Below are 26,947 nucleotides of genomic sequence, written 5' to 3'. Positions count from 1 at the left end.
AGTTTAACTGCAGCATGGAACTGAATCCTGCAAGGATAATTGCACAGCAAACAAAACAAAGTTCAAAAAAGAAGTATTGAGCACTTCCTTTACTGGTAGCCTCAGAATTTAGCTTGTAACCTGTTTTTAAGCATTTCAGGATTTATCAATATATACGCCCGTTAATTCTGTGAAAGTTCCTGTAAACTTATGACCAGACAGTACTCTGGCTGCACTGTACAATGTTTTAGATAAAAGCAGAAGTTGTAGGATGAAATTGCCAGAATATTTACTTTAAGCTTATACAATTAATCAGCAAGATTGTCGTAAGTGTTGTAACAGGCTTTACTGTATTTATTTATCTGTTCTTACAACACCAAGACTTCAAGCTTCTCAGGCAGAACTGCAGAATATGCTGGTTCACTTTGGTAGCAGAAAGTATGCGGATTTTATTTCTCCATTCTGAGAGGAAAGGTGAAAAGCCTAAACACCTTTGCTGTGGGATGGCTTGTTGCTTTTTGGATTTGGGGCTTTTTTTCCATTGATTTATTTCCATTATGATTTTATCCTCTTTATGATGTCTACCCTTATCATGATTCATTTATATAAAAGTGATCCAGTACGTTGAAGACATCTTAGCTAAACTTCTGCAGCATGCAGTCAGGAGCCGGCCAAGTAGTCAGGACTTGGAACAAGGGATTTTATAAAAAATGTGGATAATTTTGCTTTTAAATTCACCATGTTTTTTAGAATTTTTCATTTGTTATAACATAAAATATCAATGTAAATTACAAGTATGACATTTTAAAGCTTAAGTGACAATTGAGCATGTTCTTTTAAGTAACAGTGGCATTTTATCTGGACTTTGACACACCAGTCCAACCATGCAAAGGTGTTACCAGTAGTCAAATCTGAAAACAGAAAGCATGTATTTTGGCAAGGCATTTTATTACAATGTCAAATCTTTTTTTTTGTTAGCAGTCAGTCACTGAAAACAATCTGTACACATCTAATTCAGTCAACAAAAATAGTTGTACAACTTTAAGTGATGTGCCCCATTTATGTAACTTGTTATGCTCTGAAGTGATGCTCTTCATTGAATCCTCACATAAACAATTACCAGTCTTAACATATATTAAAGTAAGATTAGGTTCTTCTCTCAAAAGTACAAAAAATAACACTTTAAATATACAGTGGCTCCTAAGCTTAGACAGAATCCTTTCAGGAAGAGAGTTTTGTACTTCAGTAGACAGTGCCTTTAACATCAAGAGCTCTTCAAAGTGCTTGGCAGAGGTGTGTGAACACTATCCCCACTTACTAGATGATGAAATAAGGCACAGAGGTCAACTACCTTGCCCACAGTCACATAGAGAGCGAGTGGTAGAACTAACAGAGCAGAATTTGGGGGTTTCAGTTCTCCAGTGTAACCATCACATCTCATTGCCACTATTCAAGTGCAATGGCTTAAACCTTTCTGAGGAGCAAAATGTGTACAGCACACAGTAAACAGGAGGGAAGATTCAGGGCTGGTTAAAGGCTGCAACAGTTTCAACCCAAACCAAATGAATTTGGTAGTCAGAAACTCATAATGCACTTCAGGGAATGATTATATAGAGAACTATATGTTAACCTGCAGAGAGAAAGCTCATTAAATGTAAGACATATGGTGTTAGCTTTGCAAAAAGTACTGGTTGTCTTAAGCTTGACAGCAGCTCAGGTATAATGTTAAGTTTGTCAGAGAAGCGGTACTCTGTGACCAGCAGATGTCCTAAACATTGTTCTCCTACCAGCAAGATGAACTTCTCTGGAGAGTCACACAGCAATGCAAATAAGGGCTAAATATCTCCTCAGGAGGCAGAGATGTGTATGAGGCACAAAACCCCACATTAATTGCTTCTGAGGTATGGACTAAGTGGTAAAGAAATACCAGTCCAGAAAAAAAAAATAGTCTAAAAAAATGTGGTTACAAAAACTGTCACTCATCCAAAATCACCAAGAAATGCATCTTTGGATAGCTTATCTTGCAAAAAACCAAAAAAGTGTGACACATGTAATTCCTGTCTAGATGAGAAGCATTCTCTGTCCTAGCCCTCTGCTGACAAACAAGCATTTCAGAAAGCCTGTCCTTGGATAGGATGCTCATGAGATGACCCATTTACTGATGGGATTCAGAAACAAGTACACTTTGATTCTGTTCTTCATTGACTTGATGGGAAGGAACTGTATTGTGGCTAGAATGAGACTGCTGGCTTGATTCCTGAGCCAGCTGCACGTGCTGAGCTGGATGTGAAGATCCCGCCAAGTGGATTTGTTCATTTTGTCCTTGATGAGCATGGAGATGTTCTAGCGCTTCCTTTGAAAGAGTTATGACATGCATTTGTTCAGACTGGGCAGCCTCTATTTGGTTTGCAATCACATTGATACTTTGGATTTGTTCTGCTTGCTCCTGCTGAGCTGAAAGTAACAAGTTTTGCAGCTGTTGTGGAGGCTGTGCAAGGAGCGCGAGGTTCGCGGCCTGCTCTGTTGTCATGCTGGGGGCATTTTCTGCAGTCACAATACTGATGCCTTGATTGTGGCTGGGCATGAAGTTGATGTTGTGTACTGCATCCGTAACTAGCAGCTGAATTTCCTGCCCTCCCGAGGTGGCAAGTTGGTACTGCTGCAGCTGGAGAATGTTTCTCACTTCTTCTGGATGAGCGTTGGTGCTTGGGGCAGTGCTGACTTCCTGAAACTGCTTTTCCTTGCTGTGAATTTTCAGATGCGACTTCAGATTGTCCAGACGAGCAAACTGCAAACTACATTCTGGGCAGGCAAAAGGCTTTTTGCCTGTGTGTAAGATACAGTGTCTTCTCTTAGCACTGGAATCAGAGAAGGATTTTCCACATATATCACAAGAATATGGCTTTTCTCCTCTGCAAAAGGAAAGAATTTGATGTCATTAAAATATTCACTTTGACAATGCTGCTTTCTGAAACTTACTCTGTAATAAAATACTTAAATGATTACATTGTTTTTCTAAATTTTAAGTACATAAGGGATGGTGTCATTAAAAACATCCTGTTTGACCTCCTGATTATTTCTATTTGACTTCACAAGCTGTACAATTAGTATATACTCCAGAACTACAGAGATAACTGCCTTTCTCTCATAAAACCAGAGGTACAAGCTCCATGCTGCTAGACCTTGACAAGAATGCAACAACTTTGCAGAATTCTAAGCACTGACCATTTTAAGAACATGCATTAACAGTGTGAGCTTAAAAAGTTCAGCATACAAATCCTAACTTCCTGCCTGTGTCAAAAGGATAAGAAATTTTACTGCATGTGTTTTCTTAGACAAAACTTCTCCAGTGATTTAAAATCGAACATGTCATGGAATGAATTGCCCTGACAGGGGTAAAAGAAAACTAATGCTATGAAAGAAACAGGATAGCTCACAGACTAACAGGACAATGCTCAAATAACCTTTACACACTATGGCTACTGGTTTGCTGTCAGACAAAACTTACAGTAAAATCTTCACAAAAATAGTATAACAGTAAGTATACACTGTCAGTGAACAGACACAAAACACCAAAGAAGACTCTTACAATATCCTGGTGCATGAGTATTTAGGACTTCAGTACTTTACACTACCTATTTTTTCCTTACATAGATTAAGCAAAAATATTAAATTTTTAACAATTGCTCAAAATGCAAACAAGTCTGACTGTTTTATAATTAAACAAGCACTACATACAAGTTATAAAATTAGAAGTTACATTTTTAAAGACTGTAATGAGAAAAGACATACTTTACCTGTGAATTCTAATGTGAGTCTGAAGTGAACTTTTAGCTGTAAATGACTTGCCACAAATCTCACAAGTGAATGGCTTCTCACCTATCAAAAAGAATGTGACTTCCCTTTATAAATAGCACTTTTAATCAATACATTAAAAATATTTTGTATTTTACCATACACAGTATCAAGTGTGCTCACTCACGCTTCTGCCATGGCTCAGCAGATATCCAAAATGGAATGAACCCGCTAGTCAAAATGAGGGTATAATATTTTAAATGTACACCTCTAGCATTTTTCCCCTTTGAAGGTGAAGCATTAGGTGATCCAAGCCCCCAAAGCAACAAAAAGCTGTACCTATGGCACAGATGTGGGTGTTCCATATGGAACAGAAACACTTTGAAAAAGGCTGTCCCTGAACCCTGGCATTAATGCCACATTCACATGCAGCACTATGCAGGTGAGTAACCCCAAACTTCCAAAGCTGGAAAATGAATCCATTATCTTAACAACTTGCCTGGCTTTCTATAAGGCTCCATCACAATAGGCTTATGATATTCTGGGAACATTAAATTATCATGAGTTAAATAAAATATGAGTTTGTTTGGGGATTTTTTTTATTTGTTGGGTTTTTTTAAGTGCATTTGGAATTCTGATGTCTAATTGAATAGAAGCAGAGAGGCCAAATTAAATTATAAGAAGGTTCAGAAGAAACAGATACTACACAACCAAAGCAAATCTTAATTCACACCATAGCAAATCCTTGTAGCACTGAGGTTTGAGACACTAGACACGAGAATCCAGAAAACCACTGTGATAATTCACACCATCAAAGCACACCAAAGCCAGGGATTGGGCAGCAGCCAGTTTCCAAGGAAGCTTCCCATTTAGCATAGAACTGCAATGCTTAGCAGCTTTCATGTGGCTTTGGAGGGCATGGATAAAAGATGAGAGAACAAAAAATACTTGTCAGAAGGGACCTCTGGTCATTCAGCCCTAGCTTGCCACTGAAAATGGAGTAACTTCCCAAGAAGACTGTATTGTTATGACTCAGTGTTACCAAACTGCTGCCAAAGGAGAACAGTTGTATCTATGTTAACACCTGGCCTTGGAATTTTACTTTGCCTTTGAGATGGCACAGATCAATTATTATTTCTACATAACTAATACTGGTATCTTGCCTGTCTTTTCTAGAAGCAAAATATATTGCAAGCCAGTTTCTGCTAAAACTCAGCTTAGCTCACATTTTTGCAACTTACCTTGCTAGTAAGCTTCCTCTTCTCACTTCCCACCCTAAACTCATTTCCCATTACATTTATAGACATGTATCAGCTTCAGATAAAAAAAACTCTTGTTGTTTCAATGCTGTGTTCTCCTCAATACAAAATTAAGTAAGTATCGCATGTTAACACTATTCTGGATAACCAAAAACTCCCAGAAGCACGAATTCTGACCTCAGCATATCCCAGAAAATTTAAATCTTTTTCACTTAGAAAAGAGGAGGAAATGAATGAGATTAAGATGCTTGAGACTGAGTTATGTATTACAACAATTAAGTGGCACACTTAAGAATAATTTGATTTTGTGAGGAAATCGCTACTGTTTCTAGTTACTTTAAAAGACAAAATTATTCACATGTCACCTTATGAACTTACCCTTTAAAGGAAAGAATTTGATTAAGTTTATGCCTTGTTATTATGAGAGGATAGATCAATATTTTTATCTCTGTTATCCAGTGATTCATGATCAGCTTGCCCTCTAAATCTCTTAAAACACCCTCTGACGCACTTGCATTAAATTATCCCTCCCAGCCCATCTCCTGTCAACATCTGCTTTATTACAGTGCAGTAAAAGCTAAATGGAAATAATTATTTTTCTGGTCACAACACTTTTCATAAGCAAACATCCCTCACAGACAGAGGTGTTTAATTCATTTAGGACACACACTTCCTGCTACTTGTCAGCTCACTGCAAGCCAAATACATGCTGGATTACAACTCTCCCTACAAACTGAATTCTCAGTCCAGGATTCTGCCACAGGAAAGCTAACTGGCATTTTCTGCTGCAGATTTTATAAAACTGGGGAAAAAAGCCCCCTTCCTGTAAAAGGCACTGCTTCTGTGCTGCTGTAACACAAGCTTATTTGTGCTCCTGCATTCTTGCTGTCAAATCTCTTCATTAGCAAGACAGGCATCATTACATACAAATACAGCAGAAGTTCATTCCACAGAGACAAGTGTAATTTGCCTAACATTGTTTTGTCCATGTAACTTCAAGAAAAAACAAAACACAAACCCCACAAAACCCAAGGTACAACATTACCTGTATGTGTCCTTAGATGTTTCTTTAGCTGAGCTGCATCCATGAATTTGCGACGACACTGGTTACATTCCGGCAGTGAACGGCCTTGTCGCAATAACAAAAAAAGTGTCAGTGCATAATTGATCCCCTGTATTTCTTCAGTGATCTTTGTTAAAGCACTTTCCTGTAAAATAACCACTTTGATATAATATAGAGATAAAACAAAAGGTGATTCACTGCTTCCTCCCTATCTTAATTGCCACACTCCTATATTCCAATTTAGTATTACCACAGGAAAAGAGGGAACTGAAAAACACCTTCTCTTGAAGCATTGTAAATTTTGATTTTCTCCACCACATCCTCTGTGTGTATCTCCATCCCATTCCAGAAGTGAGAAGAGCACTTCCTAAAGTTTGCATGCCCTTACTAGTCAGAAGTAGTGGACAATTACAATGCAATTTACACACCAGGAAGCAGAGACAGGCAGCAGATCGTTTATACAATTCCCAGCTTCTATGTAGCATGGGTAGCAGGGCTAAAATTATCAAGTTGTATGTCAAATTACAGTGTAACTAATTTTTAATCATCATAAAAGCCCTTCTCAATTAAATATTTTTCTATACATTCCATTTACTATACACCATTATGTCTTCTTCACCATATCCACTATTATACCAAGATAGGATACATCAAGGCAGCAGAGACTAAATAAATCACTGAGGAAGAACTTTCAGCCTAAGTCAATCTTTAGGAAGACAAATCAGCATGGACTGTAAGCCAGGTCCTAAACCCAAACTTGTTATACCTGTGTGAAGTCGATAATGGCTCTTGAGCTGTCTCTTTTGGCTGAAGTATTTCCCACACTGATCACAGGTAAAAGCTTTCTGCCCTGTAGAGAAAATCACTTATTAAAATGTAAGCCACGTCCAAAGCAAGTGTAAGGAAATAAATAAAATACACAAGCAAGCTGTGAGGAGCTGATTCAGTTTTGATTTGCCTCAACAATGGTTGTCAGAGGCACATGGGGGAGGGGTTGAAAATGTGCCACATCCAGGAGGCAGCTAGGAGAAGATGGAGGAAAACCTTCTCTGGGAAGACTTTTCCTGGTTCATGTCTCACATGGGGCAGGCAGTCAGCAGGGGAACACCGAAGACATTCTCCAGTCAGATGGCAAAAGGTCTCTACCAATGGACTGCACCAGAACATTGGACTGGGCCTATGGTCTCCTGTCAGCAGGTGGACTTTGGGAGGAGCCAGGGGCATGAAAAGTAAGTTGTCACAAGCCCCAGGGCTTTTAAAATTTGCTTTTTGAGTTGGGCTTTTGGCTTGGGGCTTTCTTGAGACTGTGCTTTTGCTTTTGAGGCTTGGTGATTCGAGGGCCTTTTTGAAACTTGCTTTTGAGTCAGGGTTTTCTGAGTCCTATGCTTTTTGCCCTGGCCCCAGCCTGCCTTTTGGCTCTCCTGCCCTCGCTGGCTCTTGCTCACCCTCACATCTGTCCTGCCTCCATGTGTCCCTGACCAACTCCCTGCCTGCTTTGTCCCAGTGTCCCTGCTTGAACCCCCTGCATCCAACCATGCCCACTGCTGCAATCCTTTCCATGACCATATCCAGGGTTCTGGTCCAGGGCTCTGGACCTCCTGCCTGACTGCCCATCATGGCAGGAGCCGTGCACAGGCAGGCAGCGTGCACAGCCCCACCTCAGGACATCGAGACACTCCCTGACTCCGGTGTGAGGGAAAGGGGGTGAAGCCCTCTGTCTCCCCCCATTTCTTTTCCATTTTTCTTCTGCTTGTTCTGTTTTTTCTAGCTCTCTTTAATAAGATAACTCCTTTTCATTTTGTTTTTTCATTACCAATAAATGGTTCTCAGATACAATGTTTGTCCTGTTTGACATTATTTCGTTCCTGACCATCCTTTTTTAAAAGAACTCCTTGCAGCTTCCCGCAGTGGAACGTGACACCAGAACACACAAGACAGAGCAGAAGTACCTTTGTTTCAGAAAGACAAATTCTTGCAGCAGAGAGCTACATTTGCCTTGAAGTATTTACCTGAATGTAGGCTCATGTGCTCCAGAAGAGAGTGCTTTGTTGTCAGAGCCTTACTGCAAATGGTGCATGTGTATGGCCGTTCCCCAGTGTGCATCCGCTCATGGACTTGAAGAGAATGCTTCTGGGAAAAGCCTTTGCCACACTCATTGCACTTAAAAGGGCGCTCCCCTGAAAGAAAAAGATAACATTTTTAGGCATAAATGCATCATTTCTCACTAGATGTTCTAAGCTGACAGTGAGATGCACTGCAATGTTGTAATTACTGAAAAAATTAGTCTCGATTAGTGGTAAAGAGACAAGCTTCACAAAGGAATAAAATAATTCTTTAGCTATCGCCATATAATTCAGTGCCTAAATAATTAATTACACTAAAATCTAGGTGAGACTGGATTCTGAGATCTGCTGACAATAAAAAGCAAACACAGAACACATCGTAATTTGGATCAGCATGCTATTTTGGAAATTCTTGCTGTAGTCAACAAACAACATTTCAACAGTCACATTTGGCAAAATCATTAAACCTAACCCAAAAGCAGCAGTCTCTGAAGGCCTACCTGTATGGCTTCGCTGGTGAATAGCCAAGAAGTGATTATACTTAAATACTTTGCCACAGTCTTTACAGCGAGCTTCTGAACCTGCACGTTTTCTTTTTCCATCACTTCTCTTTGCCAGTCCTTTCTCATCCTCATCCCCAAGAAGTTTATAATCTTTTAGTTTGATTGATCTCCTTATTCTACGTTTGCTGTAACGGCTCTGAGTGCTCTGTATTCCTTCAGATTTGGGATCGTAGTTTTCGTCTTTCTCAGCTGACAGATCAACAGCAGCCTCTGATCCACAAGCAGGTTCAGTTTCTTCTCCATCTTTTCTCACTGAAGCCTGTTCACTGGCGACTGTTTCTTCTACTTCAGTGTCTTTTTTCATAAAATTTTGCTCATTTTGCACGGAGTTGTTCTCTCTCAGCTGCCCATCTTCAGTGGAATTTGCTCCCAATTCTTCTTCTTCTTCTTCTTCTTGGACAACCTTGATTTTCCTTGGTCGCCCCCGTTTTCGCTTTGGTGGATCATCTTTTTTCCTGTCACTTCCAACAACAGAGGCTCCACTTTCAGCTGGAGCTGGCAATGTGCTACCAGGGCTGCGGCTTTCTAGGTAGTCTGTACAGGCCCACACCAAGTCAGTCACTTTCAGAAGTTGTGCAGTAGCCAGGATTTGTTCTGTGCTTTTCTCACTAGCACAGAGGCAACCAGTGTAGATAAATTCTAGCAGAACTCCAAAGGTGTCTGCGACCATTCCCTCCAACATGTAAATTGATTGCCCTATTTCACTCTCATTTACAAACATCATTGAGAAGTATTCACTGCTGGCAGCCAGCAAAGCTTTATGAGCTCTGAATTGCACATTCTCCACTATCAGAGTAATGTCACAAAGAAAATCCTTTTTTCTTTGTTCCTCAAAATTAGCTAGAATGGTATCTTTGTGAGCTTTGGAGTGGATAATCAGTTTCTCAGAAGGATCAGTTGTTTTTGCCATTTTACTTATGAGTATTAAAGGAGGTGCCTGGAAGAACAGAATAGCTTTAGTAAAGAATTATTTTAAAAGTTGGCATTATTAAACCCAAGTATCATTTTTTATACCAGTAACAGAGTTCAAGATTTTCTAAAGCAATTCTGAATCCTCTGAATGTTTGAAAAATCAATACTATTGCAGACATGGAATTTCTTCAAAATCTATTTTTACATCCTATGAAAAGGCTACATAGTTTTTTAGATCAGAATTACTGCCTATCATTTTTTTATCACTGATGTACTGTGAATTCCGTATTATCTAAAAAATGGGTACCCTAGCTTCTGAAACTAAAACAATCAGATAGAAACAACTCTTGGTCACAGCTCCTTAGTACAGCACTGGCTTTGCCTGGCAAGGTTTTGGTAGCAGGGCAGCTACAGGGGTGGCTTCAGTGAAAAGCTTCCCCAATGTCTTACAGAGCCGACACCAGCTGGCTCCAAGATGGACCCACTGCTGGCCAAGGCTGAGCCCATCAGCTGATGGTGGCATCACCTCTGGGATAACAGATTTTAAAAGGGACAAAGAAATGTGCACAACTGTAGCTGGAGAAAGGAGTGAGAATATGTGGGAACAGCAGCCCTGCAGACTCCAAGGTCAGTGGAGAAAGAGGGGCAGGAGGTGCTCTGGATGCCAGAGCAGATTTCCCCACAGCCCCTGGTGCAGAGTATGGTGAGGCAGCTGTGCCTCTGCAGCCCATGGAAGTCCATGGTGGAGCACAGATCCACCTGCAGCCCCTGGAGGGCCCCACACCAGAGCAGGTGGTGCCTGAAAGAGGCTGGGAGCCTGTGGGAAGTCTGCGCTGGGGCAGGCTCCTGGCAGGACCTGTGGCCTCACAGAGAGAAGCCCACACCAGAGCAGGTTTGGTGGCAGGACTTGTGACCCTGTGGAGGACCCATTCTAGAGCAGACTGTTCCTGAAGGACTGCACCTGTAGAAGCTGGAGCATTTTGTGAAGAACTGCAGCCCATGGGAAGGACTCAGGCTAAAGTAGTTTGGGGAAAAAGTGGGAGACCCACACTGGAGCAGGTGAAGGGTGTGAATAATCAAAAGAGAATCAAAGACAATGTGCAATGAACGGACTGCAGCCCCCATTCTCCATCCCCCTGCCTGGCTGGAGGGAGAAGGTAGAGAAAACTAGGATTAAAGCTGAGCCTGGAAAGAAGGGAAAGTTGGGGTGAGCTGTTTAAAAATCTGGGTTTATTTCTCATTATCCAACATGATCTCATTGACAATAAAGAAATTTCCTCAAGTCAAGTCTGTTTTGCCTGTGCTGGAAACTGGTGAGCAATCTCTTTCTGTCCTTATCTCAATCCATGAGCTTCTATTATATTCTCTGTCCCCTGCCCACCTGAGGAGGAGAGTGGCAGACTGGTTTTGCTGGGTACTGGTGTCCACCCAGCACCAACCCACTACACTGGAAAAAAAAGGTCAACTGCAGTTTGATCAGTGCCGTTTACTCAGGGAAAAGGCTAGGAAATCCTGTAACAAATGATGCCATGGTTTAGTTAAGGTGTTAGGGCATGGGTTGGACTCGAAGGTCTTTTCCAACCTAGTGATTCTGTGTTAAAACTTCACTGGTATCAACGTGTCAGGACTTCATGACTTCTTTTAACCCAAACTATCCTTCTGAAAATTTCTCTTTTTTAATTTTTTTAAACACTTCCACTTTTTTAACAGTTTTAGCTTTACTAAGCTTCAGCCTAAGAAGGTAGGCAGTACAAATACAGAAACAGCAGTGTTTTGAAGGGTTGTATCTAATAGAGGGTTCATTAAGGTATCCATTAATAATCAATGTAACTTGCTAAGTTTCTTCAATAGTAAATTTGCAAAAATTAATAAAAAAAAAGATCCAGCAATTTCAGAAGAATCCAACAAATATTACAGAAGAGATATGCCCAAAAGATCCTATTTACAAAGCTCAGCTAAACCAGAGATAACATGGATTAGCTACTTGTTATATCCTAATTTATACAAGTGTCATATTAAACGCATATAAATTTGCATATTTGTATGTAGTTACTCCAACAGTTTCAATCACCTGAACAAATGCTCCTTGAAACAGCAGACACTACCTACAGAAGATACCTAAATGCTACTGAGGTAGTGAAAGGGATTCTTTAGCCCAAATCACCTACCAAATAATTCACGGCGGAGTCGAATTGTTTTATCTGGGAGCTTTAATTTCCGGAGCATGTGAGCCTGATGTTTGTTGCTGGAGCACCTTAAAGCACAGCTGCAGGTGTTACCCAATCTGCCTTATCGTGCACTACAAGAATTCCTCGACGGCTGCTGCCAACTCTGCCTGCAGGCATCCCCTAACATCCGCACGTGTTCCAGACAAGGTGGTGGCCGTTTTGTGAGTTCTGATCGCACGAAGGACTTCGGTGTTTAACCAGATGACAGCATTAATATTTTGACTGCAAAATCCTAACCACCCGCCTTCCCTAAAAACCCCTCACCATTCTAGAGTGAGGCTATACCTCAGCAGAAGGCCCCACGCTGCCGGCAGTGCGTTCGGATACACGCTCTGGTCCAGCCGTGGAAGAGCTCAGGTGCCCCCGAGAGGTGATCCCGGGGGGCAGCGCACGGCCCGGGGCTGGGCCTCGACACGGGCACGGCCAAGGGCACCTCGCGGGTCGCCGCCCCCCGCGCACCGTGAGAGCCCTTCGGATCGCCCCTCAAGGGAAGGCCTCTCGTCCCTCTTGGGGCAGGAGCAGGGAGCGGGCGCTGCCCCGCCAGAGCCGCGGGCCCGGAGCACCCGGCCCGGCTGCCGCCCGCCCTGCCCGGCACTCACCACTCACCGCTCGCCGCCGCCGCCGCCGCCGCACTTCCGGGCCGGGGCTGGCACCGCGCCTGCGCTGCCGCAATGAGCGAAAGGCGGGCGGGACTTGGAGCCGCGGAATCACTGAACAGCCGGGTTGGGAAGGGAACAGCAGGGATCATCCGGTTCCAGCTCCCGGTCCTGGCCAGGAGAGCCCTCAAAATCACATAATGTACCAGAGGGTGTTGCCAAATGCTTCTTGAACTCTGTCAGGCTTGGTGCTGTGACCACTTCCCTGGGCAGCCTGTTCCAGTGCCCAACGACCCTGTGGGTGAAAAGCTTTTCCTAATATTTAAACTAATCCTCCCCTGGCCAGTCCCTCGCATGCTGTCTCCGGTCACCAGAGAGCAGAGATCAGTGTCTGCTCCTTCTCTTCCCCCCACAAGGAAGGTGTAAGTGCAGTGAGGTCTCCCCTCCGTCTCCTCCAGGCTGGACAGACCAAGTGACCTCAGCTGCTCCTCATACAACTTCCCCTCAAGGCCCTTCACTATTGTCACAACCTTTCTTTGGATGCACTCTAGTAGCTTTATATCTCTGAACTTCAGGCAAAAGATTTTATTTCTAAGATTTGAAGATTTAAAAAAACTGGCCCAGGAGTGTGTGATGTTCACGGGCCATGTTGCAGCCATGCTGGTGCCTGATGGCGACACTCCATGTGCTAATCACATGTGGAAATACAGGGTTCACACAAAAGTGGGACGGGTGCCTTTCAGAGAAAGAAAAGTCTGCAGCCTGTCATCAAAGCCAGGGGGCCGATCTCTTGGCTCCTTATACGGGTCTGCCATGGCAGTCCCCAGGTAGGGGATGAGTTGGCAGTGCTCCACGAACTGCAACAGCTTCTTCCTGTACATCTGCCGCACTGGCTCCGAGCTCCGGGGGTTGTGTGCTGCAAGAATTTAAGCAGCATATTAGTGTCCCCTATAAACATGGAATTACATTACAGAAATTTCCAAAGGTACCAAGTCTACCTCTGTTAGCATTACCCATGGTATAAATAAACACCTTGACTGTTGGTGCCAAGCCAAAAAGATCGTCTGGTATTTCAGAAAGTTCCTGACTCCAAATGGCCATGATAATCAGAAGGATCAGGCTTTTGTAAAAGAACACACAACAAACATGCCCAGCTGCTGTCAACTTCCCATTTCTCAGACCATGAGATACTGGTGAAACTCCAGGCAGTGACAAATTTGGGTAGTGTGGCACACAGCCTGAAGTGGGACACCTTGTGGATAGACCAGGTCTGGTATGGCTGGTGCTGGGCCACTCTGTCTTTGACACAGGTATTCCATGACCTAAATGCTTTGCCCATAAGATAGGCTTCCTTGTCATACAAGGAAGTCAGGTTTGATAAGCAGGACTGTGACCAGCATAGCTTCATGAGAGGAAAGTCCTGCTTATTAAATCTGATTTCCTTGTATGATAAAGTAATAATCCACCTAGCTGGTCAAGGGAAGCCAGTTGATGTAATCTTTTTGAATTTCAGTAAAGCATTCAATACTGTCTCTCACCATATCCTTCTAGACAAAAGGTCAGGCACACAGCTGGATAAACACATCATGCCATGGATGAGCCACTGGCTCACCACTCAGGCACAAAGGGTTATAGGGAATGGGTGACATTGGACTGGTGACCTGTCACCAGTGGAGTTCCACAGGGCTCCATCTTCAGCCCTGTGCTCTTCAACATCTTCATGAGTGACTTGGATGCAGGACTGGGATACTGAGCAAGGTCACAGATAATACAGAACTGGGAGGAGCTGTTGACTCCCTCGAAGGCAGGGAGGCCCAGCAGAGACCTTGACAAATCAGAGGACTGAGCAGTCACCAACCATATGAAGTTCAATGAGGGAAAGTGCTGGATTCTGCATCTGGGATGGGGCAACCCTGGATGCACGGACAGACTGAGGAATGAGAGGCTGGAAAGCAGCGCTGTGGAAAGAGAGCTGGGGGTTGATGGCAAGTGGAACATGAGCCAGCAGTGCCCTGGCAGCCGGGAAGGCCAACCCTGCCCTGGAGGACATCGGGCACAGCATGGCCAGCTGGGCAAGGAAGGGGATTGTTCCGCTCTGCTCTGAGCTGGGGTGGCCTCACCTCCAGTGCTGGGGGCAGTTTTGGGTGCCACAATATAATAAAGGCATTAAACTACTAGAGTGTGTCAAAATGAGGGCAACAAAGATGGTGAAGTGTCCTGAGGGGAAGCTGTATGAGAAGCAGTTGAGGTCACTTGGTCTGTTTGGCCTAGAGGAGACAGAGAGGAGACCTCACTGCAGTCTTCAACATCCTTGTGAGGGGAAGAGGAGGGGCAGACACAGATCTCTCTGGTGACCAGTGAGGGCCCATGGCCTGAGGGAATAGCCTGAAGTTGTCAGGGAGGGTTAGATTAGGGTTGGATATCAGAAGTTTCTTCACTGGATTGAGTGCCCACAACGGTACTGGCACAGGCTCCCCAGGGAAGTGGTCTTGACACAATTCAAGAAGTGTTTGGACAATGCTCTCCAGGACACAGTAGTTCTTGGGGATGGTCCTGTGCACTGCCAGGAGTTGGACTCAATTATAATTGTGGAGGGAGAAGATATTTCTGTACAGGGAGAAGATATTTCTGTACTTGCATAACCCTTCTGGTTCATCATCCACTACTAATAATGATTTAATGTTGCAATATATGAGCAAAATATTCCTAGCATGGGCATCCTTAGGTTAGCAAAGCCATGCTAACAATAGAATGAAAACAGCCTTTGTGAATGAAGCAAACTACAGTATAAAAGCAGTCTGAGGGCTTAGGAACTGTACATTTATGCAGGGGTTTACCATGTGCCTGCCCTGTTCAATGGGGTTCCTTAACAAAGCTGTGCTAGCAGAAAAATCTGTGATAGTTAAAACTCTGGAGGGCTCTGGAAACTACATGAGGAAACACAGGATGTGAAGAGCTTCAAAAAATAATTAATATTGGTATTATCTAAAAGAATAAATAAAAATGTAAAATATGAAAGACCAGGTGAAGTTCACTCAGTGAACAGTTTGGCTTATAAAAGATAGAAGTGGTGGGTTGAAAGAAATGTCAGTAATGCTCCAGAAGTGTCCAGCAGTGCTGGAAACCAGCCCAAAGCTATAGCAGAGCTACAAAGACATTGAAATCAAGAAAGCTGGCAATAGTTAAGCTGATTGCAAACTATTGAAGATTATTACTTGCAACTGATATCTCCTGCTGAAAAAAAACCCAAACAGAAATTCTAAAAAATAGCAAACATGAACACTAAATTGCTATCTATATTGTTTCAGAGGACTTAGGTAATTTATACAATTAGTTATTTTTATAGCATGCTATTTTTTACATTACCTTTTAGATGGAAGGAGACAAAAAGCAGAGCAGTTTCTTTCACACTTAGGAATGGATACTTTGGCTTAAGGCTGCCAACTTCATGCAGAGCTTTTATTAGAGAAGTTGCTACTCCCTAAAGAAAGAAAACAGGTTTAAAAGACCATTACAGAATCTTGAGTAATGCCTTATCCTGTTTTTATGCAGATCTAACAATACAGGACAATACCATAAGTTGGTGAATAGCAGAAGATAACAAATTAGCATAAAATAGGGAGGGCTGTGACCATGAATCATTGTTTTATTTATTCATGTGTCAGAGTGTAACAACCTACTCTTAAATTTTTCCAGGTAAGCTTGTGTCTATGCTGGTGTTAAAAGTCAAACCAAAATGTTACAAGATATGATAAACAACTAAGTCAGAAAATCTATCATATAATACTGCAGCTTATTATCCCCCTCTGACGGTCTTGTATTTTTTTTCATTAAAGCTACAAACATCTATTACTTTAAAGCTTAAAAAAATTGCTCTCAACTGTAATTAAAATTTTTTCAATTTAATATAATCTCATTGATAAATATAAGACTCAAATGCATTAAAAATTTAAAAAAACCTGAGTGGGATGCACTATATATCAAAAAAAATCATGTTTTAAAATAGAAAAGCAAAAACTGGCCTGTTCAAGGTATCCAGCCAAAGGAAGCATAGTTAGTAGCATTGGCTCTTTTTTTGGAGGGAGTTTATGGGGAAGCTTCAGATTCCAGTATTTCTCTGGTAACCTAACCAGATAAAAAGTAAGCACTTTCAAGATGTATAAACAATTACATGATTGAAGATTAAAATGCAGTTAGTGTATTCACCTCATAAACTTCTGAAGTTTTTCTTCACTTTCAAAAATATATACCTTGTCTTGGTATTTTGCTGCATACTCAATGTTGCCAGGCACCAAAGCTTCATATCTGAAGAGATGGAACAAGGATTACTTGTTCACAGAAAATGTAAAACATAATTTGTGGGGTGTAAATTCATGAGCTACTGGTAGCCTTCTGGTAATTTAGCAAGTGTAGCAACTACAAAGAAAAATTGCAATTGATCATCCAAGTTTCCATTACATGACTGACAGTTACAAGGTTCGAAATCTTATAGAGTCTCTGCCTCAAAATCTGCTTGAGGAACTTTTATAGTGCTTCTTTAGAACTCCTCCATTTAAAACGCCAGTCATAGTTGTTCAGGAGATTAAAAAGAGATAACATAGAATTGGCTATTATGGTTCTCCTCTGATGAGAAATTCTTGCACACTGAGGAAATTTTTATGGTAGAGCTTTATGGATCTCTTACAAAAATCATAATAGCTAGTTTTGCATCTACTAGGGATTTATGAGATTTCTTTGAACCTTTGAAGGCTTATGATAGAGAGAATTCAAATTATATCTGTCCATCTTCATCATGAAAGACACCAAGCCAACACAGATTCTTGTAGAACCTGTAGCCATGTAAGTTTTAAAAGGTGATTTTATCTTGATTTCCAAAGCCACAGGTGCAATATAGAGAATTTTAATCACTTTTTCTGTCCAGACGCTGAACAGCATTAAAAAGTACTTTGAAAATATTTCCTTCTTAATGCATTAATATAGTCTGTAATTCAGATTATGAAAACTCTAGCGACATACCTCTGTTTTCCATCTAGGTAAGTGACTGGACAGTACCCTCGCATTTCAGCCCTTAGAGGGAATAAGGCCTTCACTTCTGCCGCAGTCAGTTTCTTCGGTAGCATGTATGGGGGTGGGAGAGGGTGAGATGCCAGTGATGATACATAAACATCTGGTCTGCTCAAGAATTTCTGTAGAAAAAGAAATGTTTTTATCATGAAAGAAGCACTGTAGGACAGTTAGCCAAACTCCACAGGACTGGCTCACACAATTTAGATACCTTTTTTTTCTGCAATGCAAGTGTGTTGGCATTGCTGTTGCTCTTGGGTAATTTCTTTTCCAGCCTATTCTTAGTTGAAGTAGACACTATCCACCCACCATCCATCACTATTTACTGTTATCATAAACCACTTTCTAACTCAGTCACCCCACAACAGATAGAGAACGGAGAAAGTTACTTTTTCAAACGAATGTTTGATTTGTGACAATTCGTAAGACGAAATTTAGTTTAATGGTGTCTGTGCTGTATTTTGTCTGCCTAGACATTTGACAGCAGAAGTATGCAGAACAAAAGCTTGAATGCTAACAAAAGTGGTCTAATTCAAGTTGCATATTACCTATTTCTGTACAGAATCAAAGATTCTAAGCAACAATGTTCCCTCATCCCATAATCTCCTCCTTTTTGACCCACTTTTTGACACGTACTTCCAGTTCTTCCTGTGAAGCCATTTTGTAATAGCGCCCTTGAAATTCTGCAGTAAACTCCAATGAGGGGGTTACAGAGCAGTCAATCAGTTCACCTTTCTCTGCAAGGCTGACAGGACTATACTGTCCACACTCCCCCAGCTGATCCTGCAGTTCTTTGGGAGTGATACATAAATCAGCAATGCTGGCTGCTTTTCCTGTTAATGAAAGCAATTAATGATAATGTTTTATTTATGAGAGACATAGAAACATCAAACAACTCTACTCAGGAATGCTACAGTCTAGAAGATAATTCTTAAATTGAAAATTATATGAAATAATGAGAACTAAAACAGCAATTTGACAATAAAATGAAGTTGTAACTCGTTTTAGCAATTAATTTTAATAACATTTTGTAGCATTTAAGAAATATAATTATTAATGATGTGGGATACTCTGCATGCTCAGCTTATTAGTCTGTTGTTCTTATTTATGATTTATTGTTTCACTCCTTTGTGTTAGTAAGGGACAGTTCTACTATTTTATTTCTTTATATTGCTGAAAAAGAGTACAAGGTGTGATGAAAGGCTCCCCTTTATTCATCCATATATTGCAAATGCTACATTCTATCTGGAGGAAATATATTCAAAATCTTGAATAAAATGCCATCTCAAATCCAAATTACTTAAAAGTCATGCTTTTTCAAGCTTGATGTGTAAAAGTTAAATGTATTTTAAGATTTTTGATTATGACTCCAATTTTTAAGATGGGTTCAGCCACAGAGTTGTAAAAGGTAAACCCAAAATGTGGATATAAGATAAGGAAGTATATTTGCCCTTCAGAGGAATTCTAATTAAATAGTACATACATTTCAAAAGACTTACTTAATCTTGACCAGTGCTGACACACAAAGAGTCAAGTGGAAACTGTGCCATTTTAGAATAAAGTGGTCTTCTTCCCAAAGCACAGAAATTAACTCAGATGGCATATTTAAGCTTGTTTCTAGATTTCAAATTAACATTTTCCCTCTCCCTCCCTCTTCCTTCACTAACACTGAAGTGAAGCTTCAAGTAAGAGTTCACCTTGCACATTTGGGGTACTCTTTATCATTTACCACCCAGTGTTGCTAGATCTGCCATGGACCAAGAATTCTGACTTCCTTTAGCAGATGTCTGTTACCCTGTTCTTTGGAGGATGGCCTCAGACTGCCCTGTAGTTGGCTTTGTCTTCACTCTTTTCAAGAGATCTCTTAAAGATCTCTGTAGATGAGATTGAAGAATTTAAGGCTATGTATATGCCAAAGAATTAGCCTCATCCAAAGAAAGGTGAAGTTGTCATGCACATAGTACATTGCAGATTTTTAAAGAAACAAATATTCTGGGAAACTTTGTTTTTCTTTTACCTTCTTTTCTTCTTTCCAGGTAGATCTGGATTTGTTTAACAACCACCTGAACTTCCTGCTCAATGGTGTTCCAGACCTTCCATTTGCTATGATTGGCATCAATCACACACCAGTTCTGATGTTCTTTCATATAGTAAGTTCTAATATCATCAATGTGCTGTTTATAGCAGGAATTTCTAATAGCTAGAATCTGTGGGCTGTCATGTTCAGGATAGGGAAGTCTAAAGACAATGAAAAATAACAGTGATTTAAATCTGAAGAATAGATAATTTCATTGCATTTCAGGTGTAAATTCTAGAGTTCACTCTAAGTTCTTTTTACAAAATTTTGCTTATTTGACACTGTAGAACATATTTGAGAGATACAAATTTCTTATTAAGAATACTACCAGCTACTTATGAAAAGCAGTGTACTTATGATCAGACAGTCCTGTTCAAAAATGAAGAACACTACTTTTTCTATTTATGTCCCAAATACAACTCAATAATTATTTTGCAAAGGATTTGGAATTTATCAGTACGTATTACCTGACACACACTACAGATACACCATTAAATGGTACCCTAATATTGCACACTTGATTTGAACTTAAGCCTATGAAATATAATTAGTTTGGTATTTAAAATGAAGTTTAAAGTAAATACTTTCAAAAACACATCATTAATTTAATTTTTGCAATGGAAATTGTCTTTAGTCTTTTAGTAAACAATTTAACATTGTACTGATTACTTGATAAAAAGAAAGAGACAAAAAGAAAAGGACAAAATGAGAGGCATGCAACAACGCTCCAAGCTATCTGGAACTTCTTAGAAACATTTCCTCTAATGAGAAACAGGTTCTTACACAATTTAATTTTAAAGTGAATGTTCTGTTCTTTTTCATTCCCTGTCTGCTTATAAACTACTTACTGTTCTTCCTCAAAAACAACCAAGGGCTCTTCCAGCAGAATATTTATCTTCTCAGAAAAACAAAGAAGGGAATGAACTGAATCAAAAGGCTTAGAACTCCTGAATTTTATACATTACTAAATACGCATTATTTCCATATTTTTAAAAGAACTCGAATTAAGTTTTTAAAAAAGAGATTAGTAGCTGAAGTATCAATATATTTTTTGATAATAATTGATGAAAAATTAATTTCAGCAGCAGAAAGAAGTGGTAACATTTCTGATGTACAGTTTCATTAAACCAGTTAAACTAAGCAGTGGGTGCACAGCATTGCACATTTGTAATCTCAGTCATGCAATTGAGGGATCTGGCCAGAGCATGCCCCAAACACCTTACATCACTGTTTCTGGTCTATGGAAATCAAAGCATTAAAAAGGAGAGGGACTGGTTCCCATGTTTTTCATATGTGGAGTTCAGAGACAGCTGAGTTATGCTCCAGGTTAGATACAACTATCTGGCTGTAGCACTGGGGCACATAAATAGAGATATTACAATATTGTGTAGAAAATAAAAAAAAACCAAAACTATCAAGGAGTATCACTACCGGCTTTTGGTTTCCTTATCCAACAGTGCTCTTCTGAACACTTCCTTTGTATCCATATCTAATTCAAAGATTTTCACTGGAATTATCTTAGCTGATTCCAAGAGATATACGTGGTTTCTTGTTAGAGGATATCCATCAATTACAACTCTGCACACAAACAGAAACAGAAAAATAGCTTTCCTAAGAAGTGAGTTTCCAATCAACCAGTTAGTCTATGTGTATTTCTAGTACATTTTCCATGGAGACAGAAGTCTACACCCATTCCATGAAGTTATCACTGCTCTCACTTGATAGGCACATTCTTCACTCCTAAGAACTTACAGCCAAATAAAAAAAATCAAGCAGGTAGAAGAAGAAATAGTAATGAGAAAAGGAAATGCACACAGGGCAAAAGGTAGGTGGATGGCTGTGACTTATAAAAATGGTATACTTTGAAATTCTGATACCTCAATCATTCAGAAACATAATTTTAACTATGAGAAGTCTTCATGTGGATTGGGAGGAGCAGTTTTTAAAGTGGTAAGTAAAAAGATTTACTACAGTATTTGAAGAGTTTTTAAAATCAAATTGAAGAATAAATGCTTTTCACATACTAGGCAATACTGGAACAAAATATACTGAAACAATATTCCAGGACTTAACATGAAAGAGAAGCTGAAAGAATTCTGATCACAAGCACAAATAATTTTCAGAGATTATTGCAGAATTCCCTGTTTCTGTAACAATTCTCCTTTTTGGGGGAGAGGAGTTGAATGTCATGAAATACTGATGATAAAGCTTTTTAAGTCTGCCCAGTTTCAAAGGTGTTTCAGTGGTGAAGAAAGAGCCTAGGATCAGATATGAATGAGGTGGAAAGACTCACTGGTTTCAGTTCCTCCTTAATAACTTCAGATGTTAAGAAAACCAGGGGAAAAAAACAAGTATTGAACCAGCCTGCATGATCAAAGAGAATCAGGTGCGTCCAAGTTGGTTCTGGAGTTGGCATAAGAGAGACCGAATGGTAGTTCTCAAAGGATTACAGAAGATATGGGCTTATTGACTTATTGAAAAAAAAAGTAACTGTCATAAAGTATATTATTTGGATTTACTGGAATATAGTTACTTGAAAATAGCAGAAAATTGTCTTCAGTCTCATTTCACAGAACCATTGTAAAAAATCTCCTTTTGAACAGATTATTTTCTTAATGCAGAAACCACTGATGTGTTTTAGTGAAATTGATTACAGTGATAACATGGGAATCCATGCCTATGTCCTGGAGAAACTCCCAATACCCCAAGAAGACTCTTACCCAGTGGCATTATCCACGTGATTTAGTAGAGTCATATCTAGAGCCTGGATGGATAATTCATCAGGTACAGTGAGTCCTTGGAGAAGGTGTGACTGTACCTTAAGTGCCAGCTCGCTCTCTGGCTGATTGTTTATCACAAACCGGATGGCATCTCCTAAGGACAGACGCAGGAACCCATAAGCACTCGCAAGTCTCTGGGCAACTGCAAAATATTTTGATTTCAAGTCACAACTTTTAAGGTAAGCAGTGTCACAATCTGGCATATGCACAGGGCATGCTAACACTATTCAATTTAGCACAAACCTCAGCAGATACAGTCAATATTATAAGAGTGTGTTAGAAAATATGCCTCCATTGCTGCTCCTCTTACAGAACAGTCCATCACTTACACTTATCCAGGAAATGGGAAATATGGCAAAATTTCATCCTAAATATGAGGTAATTTGAACCTGTCTCTTCATTCTTATTCAGTTCCTAACATCCTATTCTAATCAATAACTATGGTTTAACATTAATTTCCTCCTCCTCCAGTAAAAGGCAGAAATGTGTTGATTGACAGAGTCATGAAGAAGGAAGGGGAGGGGAGAAGGTTGGAACTCTTGGGGGTATTTTAATAGCGAAATTTGGAAACAGACTGGGGAGTGGGGAGTTTGGGGTCCTCATCCTTGGTCCTAGGCCTATTTCTCCATTTTACATTAGCTTATATTGACTGAAAAAAATAAGAAACAATTAGAAAATAATAACCAATTTATTATTTATTAATTTAAATTTATTTAGTATAACCAACAAATACAGGTGGTATAAGTAGTGTAAGTCCAGTTTTTCTAAGTGCAAGTCTAGCTCTCTAACATCTTAAGGACTTGGGATAAAATTGAAATGGACAATGCATAAGTATGAGACTGTCAAATGAGATACTAGAGAATGTAACTAAAAGAATCTGTGCCCAGCAAGAAAAGCAGGAAGACCAACAATATTAATGGTTTATAATTTTTTAAACAATAAGGACAGATACAGCTTCAGTCATTAATTTTTTATTTTTTTTTTTAATAGGTAACTGCTCATACCTGTAGTCTTTCCAGATTTTGGAAGTCCAACAATTGCAATCTTTACTGGCACAGATAGCTTAGGTTTTGGCTGACAAATATATTTGATGGGATTTGTCATAAATGTTTCTTTATTCTCTTTACTTGAAAAGAAATAAATATATTGTCGATGGATTACTGGAAAGATTGTGCTTCCTTGCCTTTCCTGTGGCTTGATCACATCTCCTTGGCTTAACTGTATAACATACAAAATGAGAATCAGTTAATTAGGTTTGACAAAGCCTCTTCTTCCTCCGTCCCAGAGAAGTGGCTTTATAGGCACGTAGAGGAGTACCAACCGTATGAGTCAAACCATCACAGCATTCTGAAATTCACACATATGGACATAATATTCTGCTTAAATCTGAGAAACTTCTATACCTACACTTCTTGTTCAGAAAGACAAAATAAACATTGAAGACAGAAAGAATGCTTTCTATTTCCAGTAGGTGGTACTGTAACACTTTATGTCTGTCAAGATAGTGTAGCCAGAAAAGATTAACATAATAGGTTTTTGAATTTTCAGAGAATAAAGAGAATCATTTTATTCCTCAGTGAATTAAATTCACCTACCTGCCTGCCTGCCAATAGAAAATACACGGAGAATATTGTATTCACCGGAAGTCATATACAAATGAAGAAGGCATAAAAAGATATCAATACTTACATTATGGTCAAGTGAAAAACCACAACAAGATAAGCTGAAAAAGTTCTTGGAAAAATACATACACTGCTGATGAAATCTTTTCAAACACATCAGACAGCCCACTAAAATCTGCAGTGTTGATGGATCATTGACATTTAAGAGATGCAATTGGCAGAAACAGCCATTGAAGCAATGCCAGATTAATTTCTTGCACTACTTTTCTCTATGGAAAAACGTAGTCATGTCCGTGTTGCAGCCCTTCTTGGAAGAACTGTCTTAAAGTGTCAATAAAAGATGCTTTAAAACAAAATGTAGAAAAACATTGTGTAGAAAAAATTGCCGAGACCAGATGACATTCACCTTACTATTCTAAAGGGACTCAGAAGTGTAGTGCTGAATAATGTGTAACACTGACTTTCCTTCAAGGAAAAAAGGTGGAGAAAATTACTATTTTATTTTTTTTTCCTCCAGCACAGAACCTGGCAAAAATAGTTCAGTAAATCTGACTCTGTATTGAGCAAACTGAAATACAATAAGGAAAAAAACCCAGTACTTACATGCACACATTTGAAATAATGGGGAAGAGCCAACTCACCTTCTTGTCAAGGAAAATCATACCTAACAAATCTATTACTAATCTTTGAAGGAGTCAGTAAGGCTGGTCTGGTTATTACAGCTAGAGATGGGGCTGTTCTACTGTGTGGCATTGTCCTGACAGACTCTTCTCATATCCTTAGGTTCCTGCTCCTGCATCAAGTGATTTCAGGGTGCTTGCCCTCTATTTATGGGGTTTCATGAGTCTGTTCTACTGCAGATCTGCTTCCATTCCTCACTCAGTACATAATGTTTATTCTCTGCTTTTCTAGTCAGTTGCATAACTACTTCCCCTCCCCCCCAAATTTAATCTCAAAGTAACTGGCACATACTCAATCTGCCTTTCTAACCCAAAACTTCCAGTCTGAAATAAATTTTATAATTTCTATTATTATCCTAAAATGCCTCAAAATTATCCTATTTCCCTTTAATTTTCATCAGCTTATACATTTTCACTGTCAGCACACCACTCTTATTTTATCCAATATCTTATTATGACTTCTTTCTTCAAACTGAATTGTACTTTTTGGTTGGTAAAAAATACCGTATGGAGCAAAGGAATCAAGTGGAGAAATGGAATACAAAAATGTAGTGAAATCTGAAAGAACAAAGTGCAAGGACTAGGGTGTAGAGACTAATTGCAATTAAACACAGAAAGTGTGGTTCAGTAGTTGGAAATGGCATAAGTGTAGACATATCTACTTCTGTTAGTAGATGTACCAGTATGCACCTAGATTATTGGATGCCAATTGATGCAGCCATAAAAAAGAATGAAGATTCTGATCCTAAGGTTAAAGAGAGACAAATGTGATCTGGAACAGGTGAAGACCCAACATGATGCTATACAAAAGAGAATAAAATTGTTTGATTAATTGGCATAGTAAAATGAAGGCCAATTCAGAGCCTTCATGCTTTCTGAATGTTCACTGGACTTTTTTTTCAATGAACCTTCCTTTTTAATTTTTATTTACTCACAATCCAATCTGCTTTTATTTCTAGCATTAAACCAAAAGAATTACCTGTAAATATTTCATTTCCTGCCTTGGGGATAGTGATGAGTACTTTCTGACCTCAACTTTCCAGATCTCTAGTAAAATACCATAGAAATAAATTTGTTGCTCTTCAAACATCTTAAATTTTGACAAGAAAGAATTACCGCTAATGAATTAAGTACATCTAACATTTTTTGCCACTACTAGGTTTGGGGGGCAATTGTGTGTGTGGCTTCTTACAGATTTATATCCCAAATCCTTTCAGTTCTCACTACTATTGGAAGGTTTTAAGACCTTCTCTGTTGTCCTGTGTTTTGTGTATCATTTAGAGTTAGGCATTTATTTTTGATTCAATGCCACATTTAATCATGTCACCAATCACAGCATAACAAATTTTACTAAATGCCTCTCAGCCTTAAATTACCTGCCACACTGAAAAGACCAACATCTTTTATTATTAATGCTTGCTGTATTTTGTGTATATTCAGTGGTGTAATTTTGATTCAGCAATGTAGTTTTCATTAAATATTTCTGGTATTAGTTGCTACTGTCTGATAACATCCTGTTAATGTGAAATACATTTTTGAAAAGTGTCAACTCTCGAAAACATTCTTCAGCCATTTAAGAACATTACCTTGATTGGATCCCACTGGCCAAAAGAACTTAATAATTTATATGAGAAAACTAGCATCTTCTCTGCAAGTGGCAAACTTATTGGGTAACATTTCTCAAAAATGCTCTTGCGGTTTTCCACTAGAGAATTCAGCTTGCTGTATATTTGGTAGCACACGACACGAGGTATCCGTCCTCCATTGATCTCAACTGGTGGTATTAATAACTTTTCAAGTTCTTCCTAGTTATGAAAATATAATGAAATATTAGAATCATAAATGCAAATTTCAATTTTTTTTTAATAAAGATTGATGGCAGGATTTTCTGTGAACTATCAAGGTTCTTCTAAGCATTTTATCAGTCAACATAAATCAGCAAAGTTTGATGGGAATTGGTCTTCCTTGCCCACTGAAGTTTAAACTTCCACATTAGATGTCACACTGCTACAATATTGTATTATTATCTGGTTTTGTAAACCTTCTCTCTGCTCAGTGGATAGAGCTTCTTCTAAATCATGATTGGTTCCTTTCTGAAGTGAGGTAATTAGTAGATAATAAACAAATGTAACCCATCTAGCTACTGCCTTAGATGTGGCCTTAGCATTGTAGATATCTGGTGTTAGATGAGGTTACGTCACCACATTGCACTGATTTCAAGAAAATTATGTCACTAGTGTGGGAATGGTGCCGAACAGCCAGCATC

At 39.6% G+C, this 26,947-nt stretch overlaps 2 protein-coding genes across 2 annotated transcripts in view; both read right to left on the bottom strand.

Annotated features, from left to right (window-relative positions):
- Positions 1-306: 306 nt before the first annotated feature.
- ZBTB24 (zinc finger and BTB domain containing 24) lies at positions 307-12,322 on the bottom strand. Its single transcript, XM_088053484.1, is given in 8 exon segments — positions 307-2,137; positions 2,140-2,891; positions 3,777-3,858; positions 6,079-6,162; positions 6,863-6,946; positions 8,106-8,273; positions 8,660-9,659; positions 12,148-12,322. Coding segments are annotated over 7 exon segments (2,190 nt in total). The 5' UTR covers positions 9,633-9,659; positions 12,148-12,322; the 3' UTR covers positions 307-2,090.
- A 763-nt stretch (positions 12,323-13,085) lies between these two features.
- The window catches only part of AK9 (adenylate kinase 9), a 59,020-nt gene continuing 45,158 nt past the window's right edge, over positions 13,086-26,947 (bottom strand). Inside the window, exons 26-36 of the mRNA XM_088053459.1 lie at positions 26,268-26,486; positions 23,384-23,597; positions 22,320-22,521; positions 21,031-21,177; positions 19,540-19,760; positions 18,159-18,355; positions 17,475-17,644; positions 16,665-16,763; positions 16,481-16,583; positions 15,825-15,939; positions 13,086-13,374 (exon numbers count right to left, since the gene is read on the bottom strand). Coding sequence (XP_087909585.1) covers positions 13,172-13,374; positions 15,825-15,939; positions 16,481-16,583; positions 16,665-16,763; positions 17,475-17,644; positions 18,159-18,355; positions 19,540-19,760; positions 21,031-21,177; positions 22,320-22,521; positions 23,384-23,597; positions 26,268-26,486 — 1,890 coding nt within the window. The 3' untranslated portion in view covers positions 13,086-13,171. The remainder of the gene's footprint in view (positions 13,375-15,824; positions 15,940-16,480; positions 16,584-16,664; positions 16,764-17,474; positions 17,645-18,158; positions 18,356-19,539; positions 19,761-21,030; positions 21,178-22,319; positions 22,522-23,383; positions 23,598-26,267; positions 26,487-26,947) is intronic.

Source organism: Pseudopodoces humilis, chromosome 3 (genome assembly GCF_049639895.1).
Source record: "Pseudopodoces humilis isolate 2021_Gansu_Grassland_sample_001 chromosome 3, ASM4963989v1, whole genome shotgun sequence".
In the NCBI taxonomy this organism is placed as follows: Eukaryota; Metazoa; Chordata; class Aves; order Passeriformes; family Paridae; genus Pseudopodoces; species Pseudopodoces humilis.
This window is presented reverse-complemented; position numbering and strand designations above follow the sequence as displayed.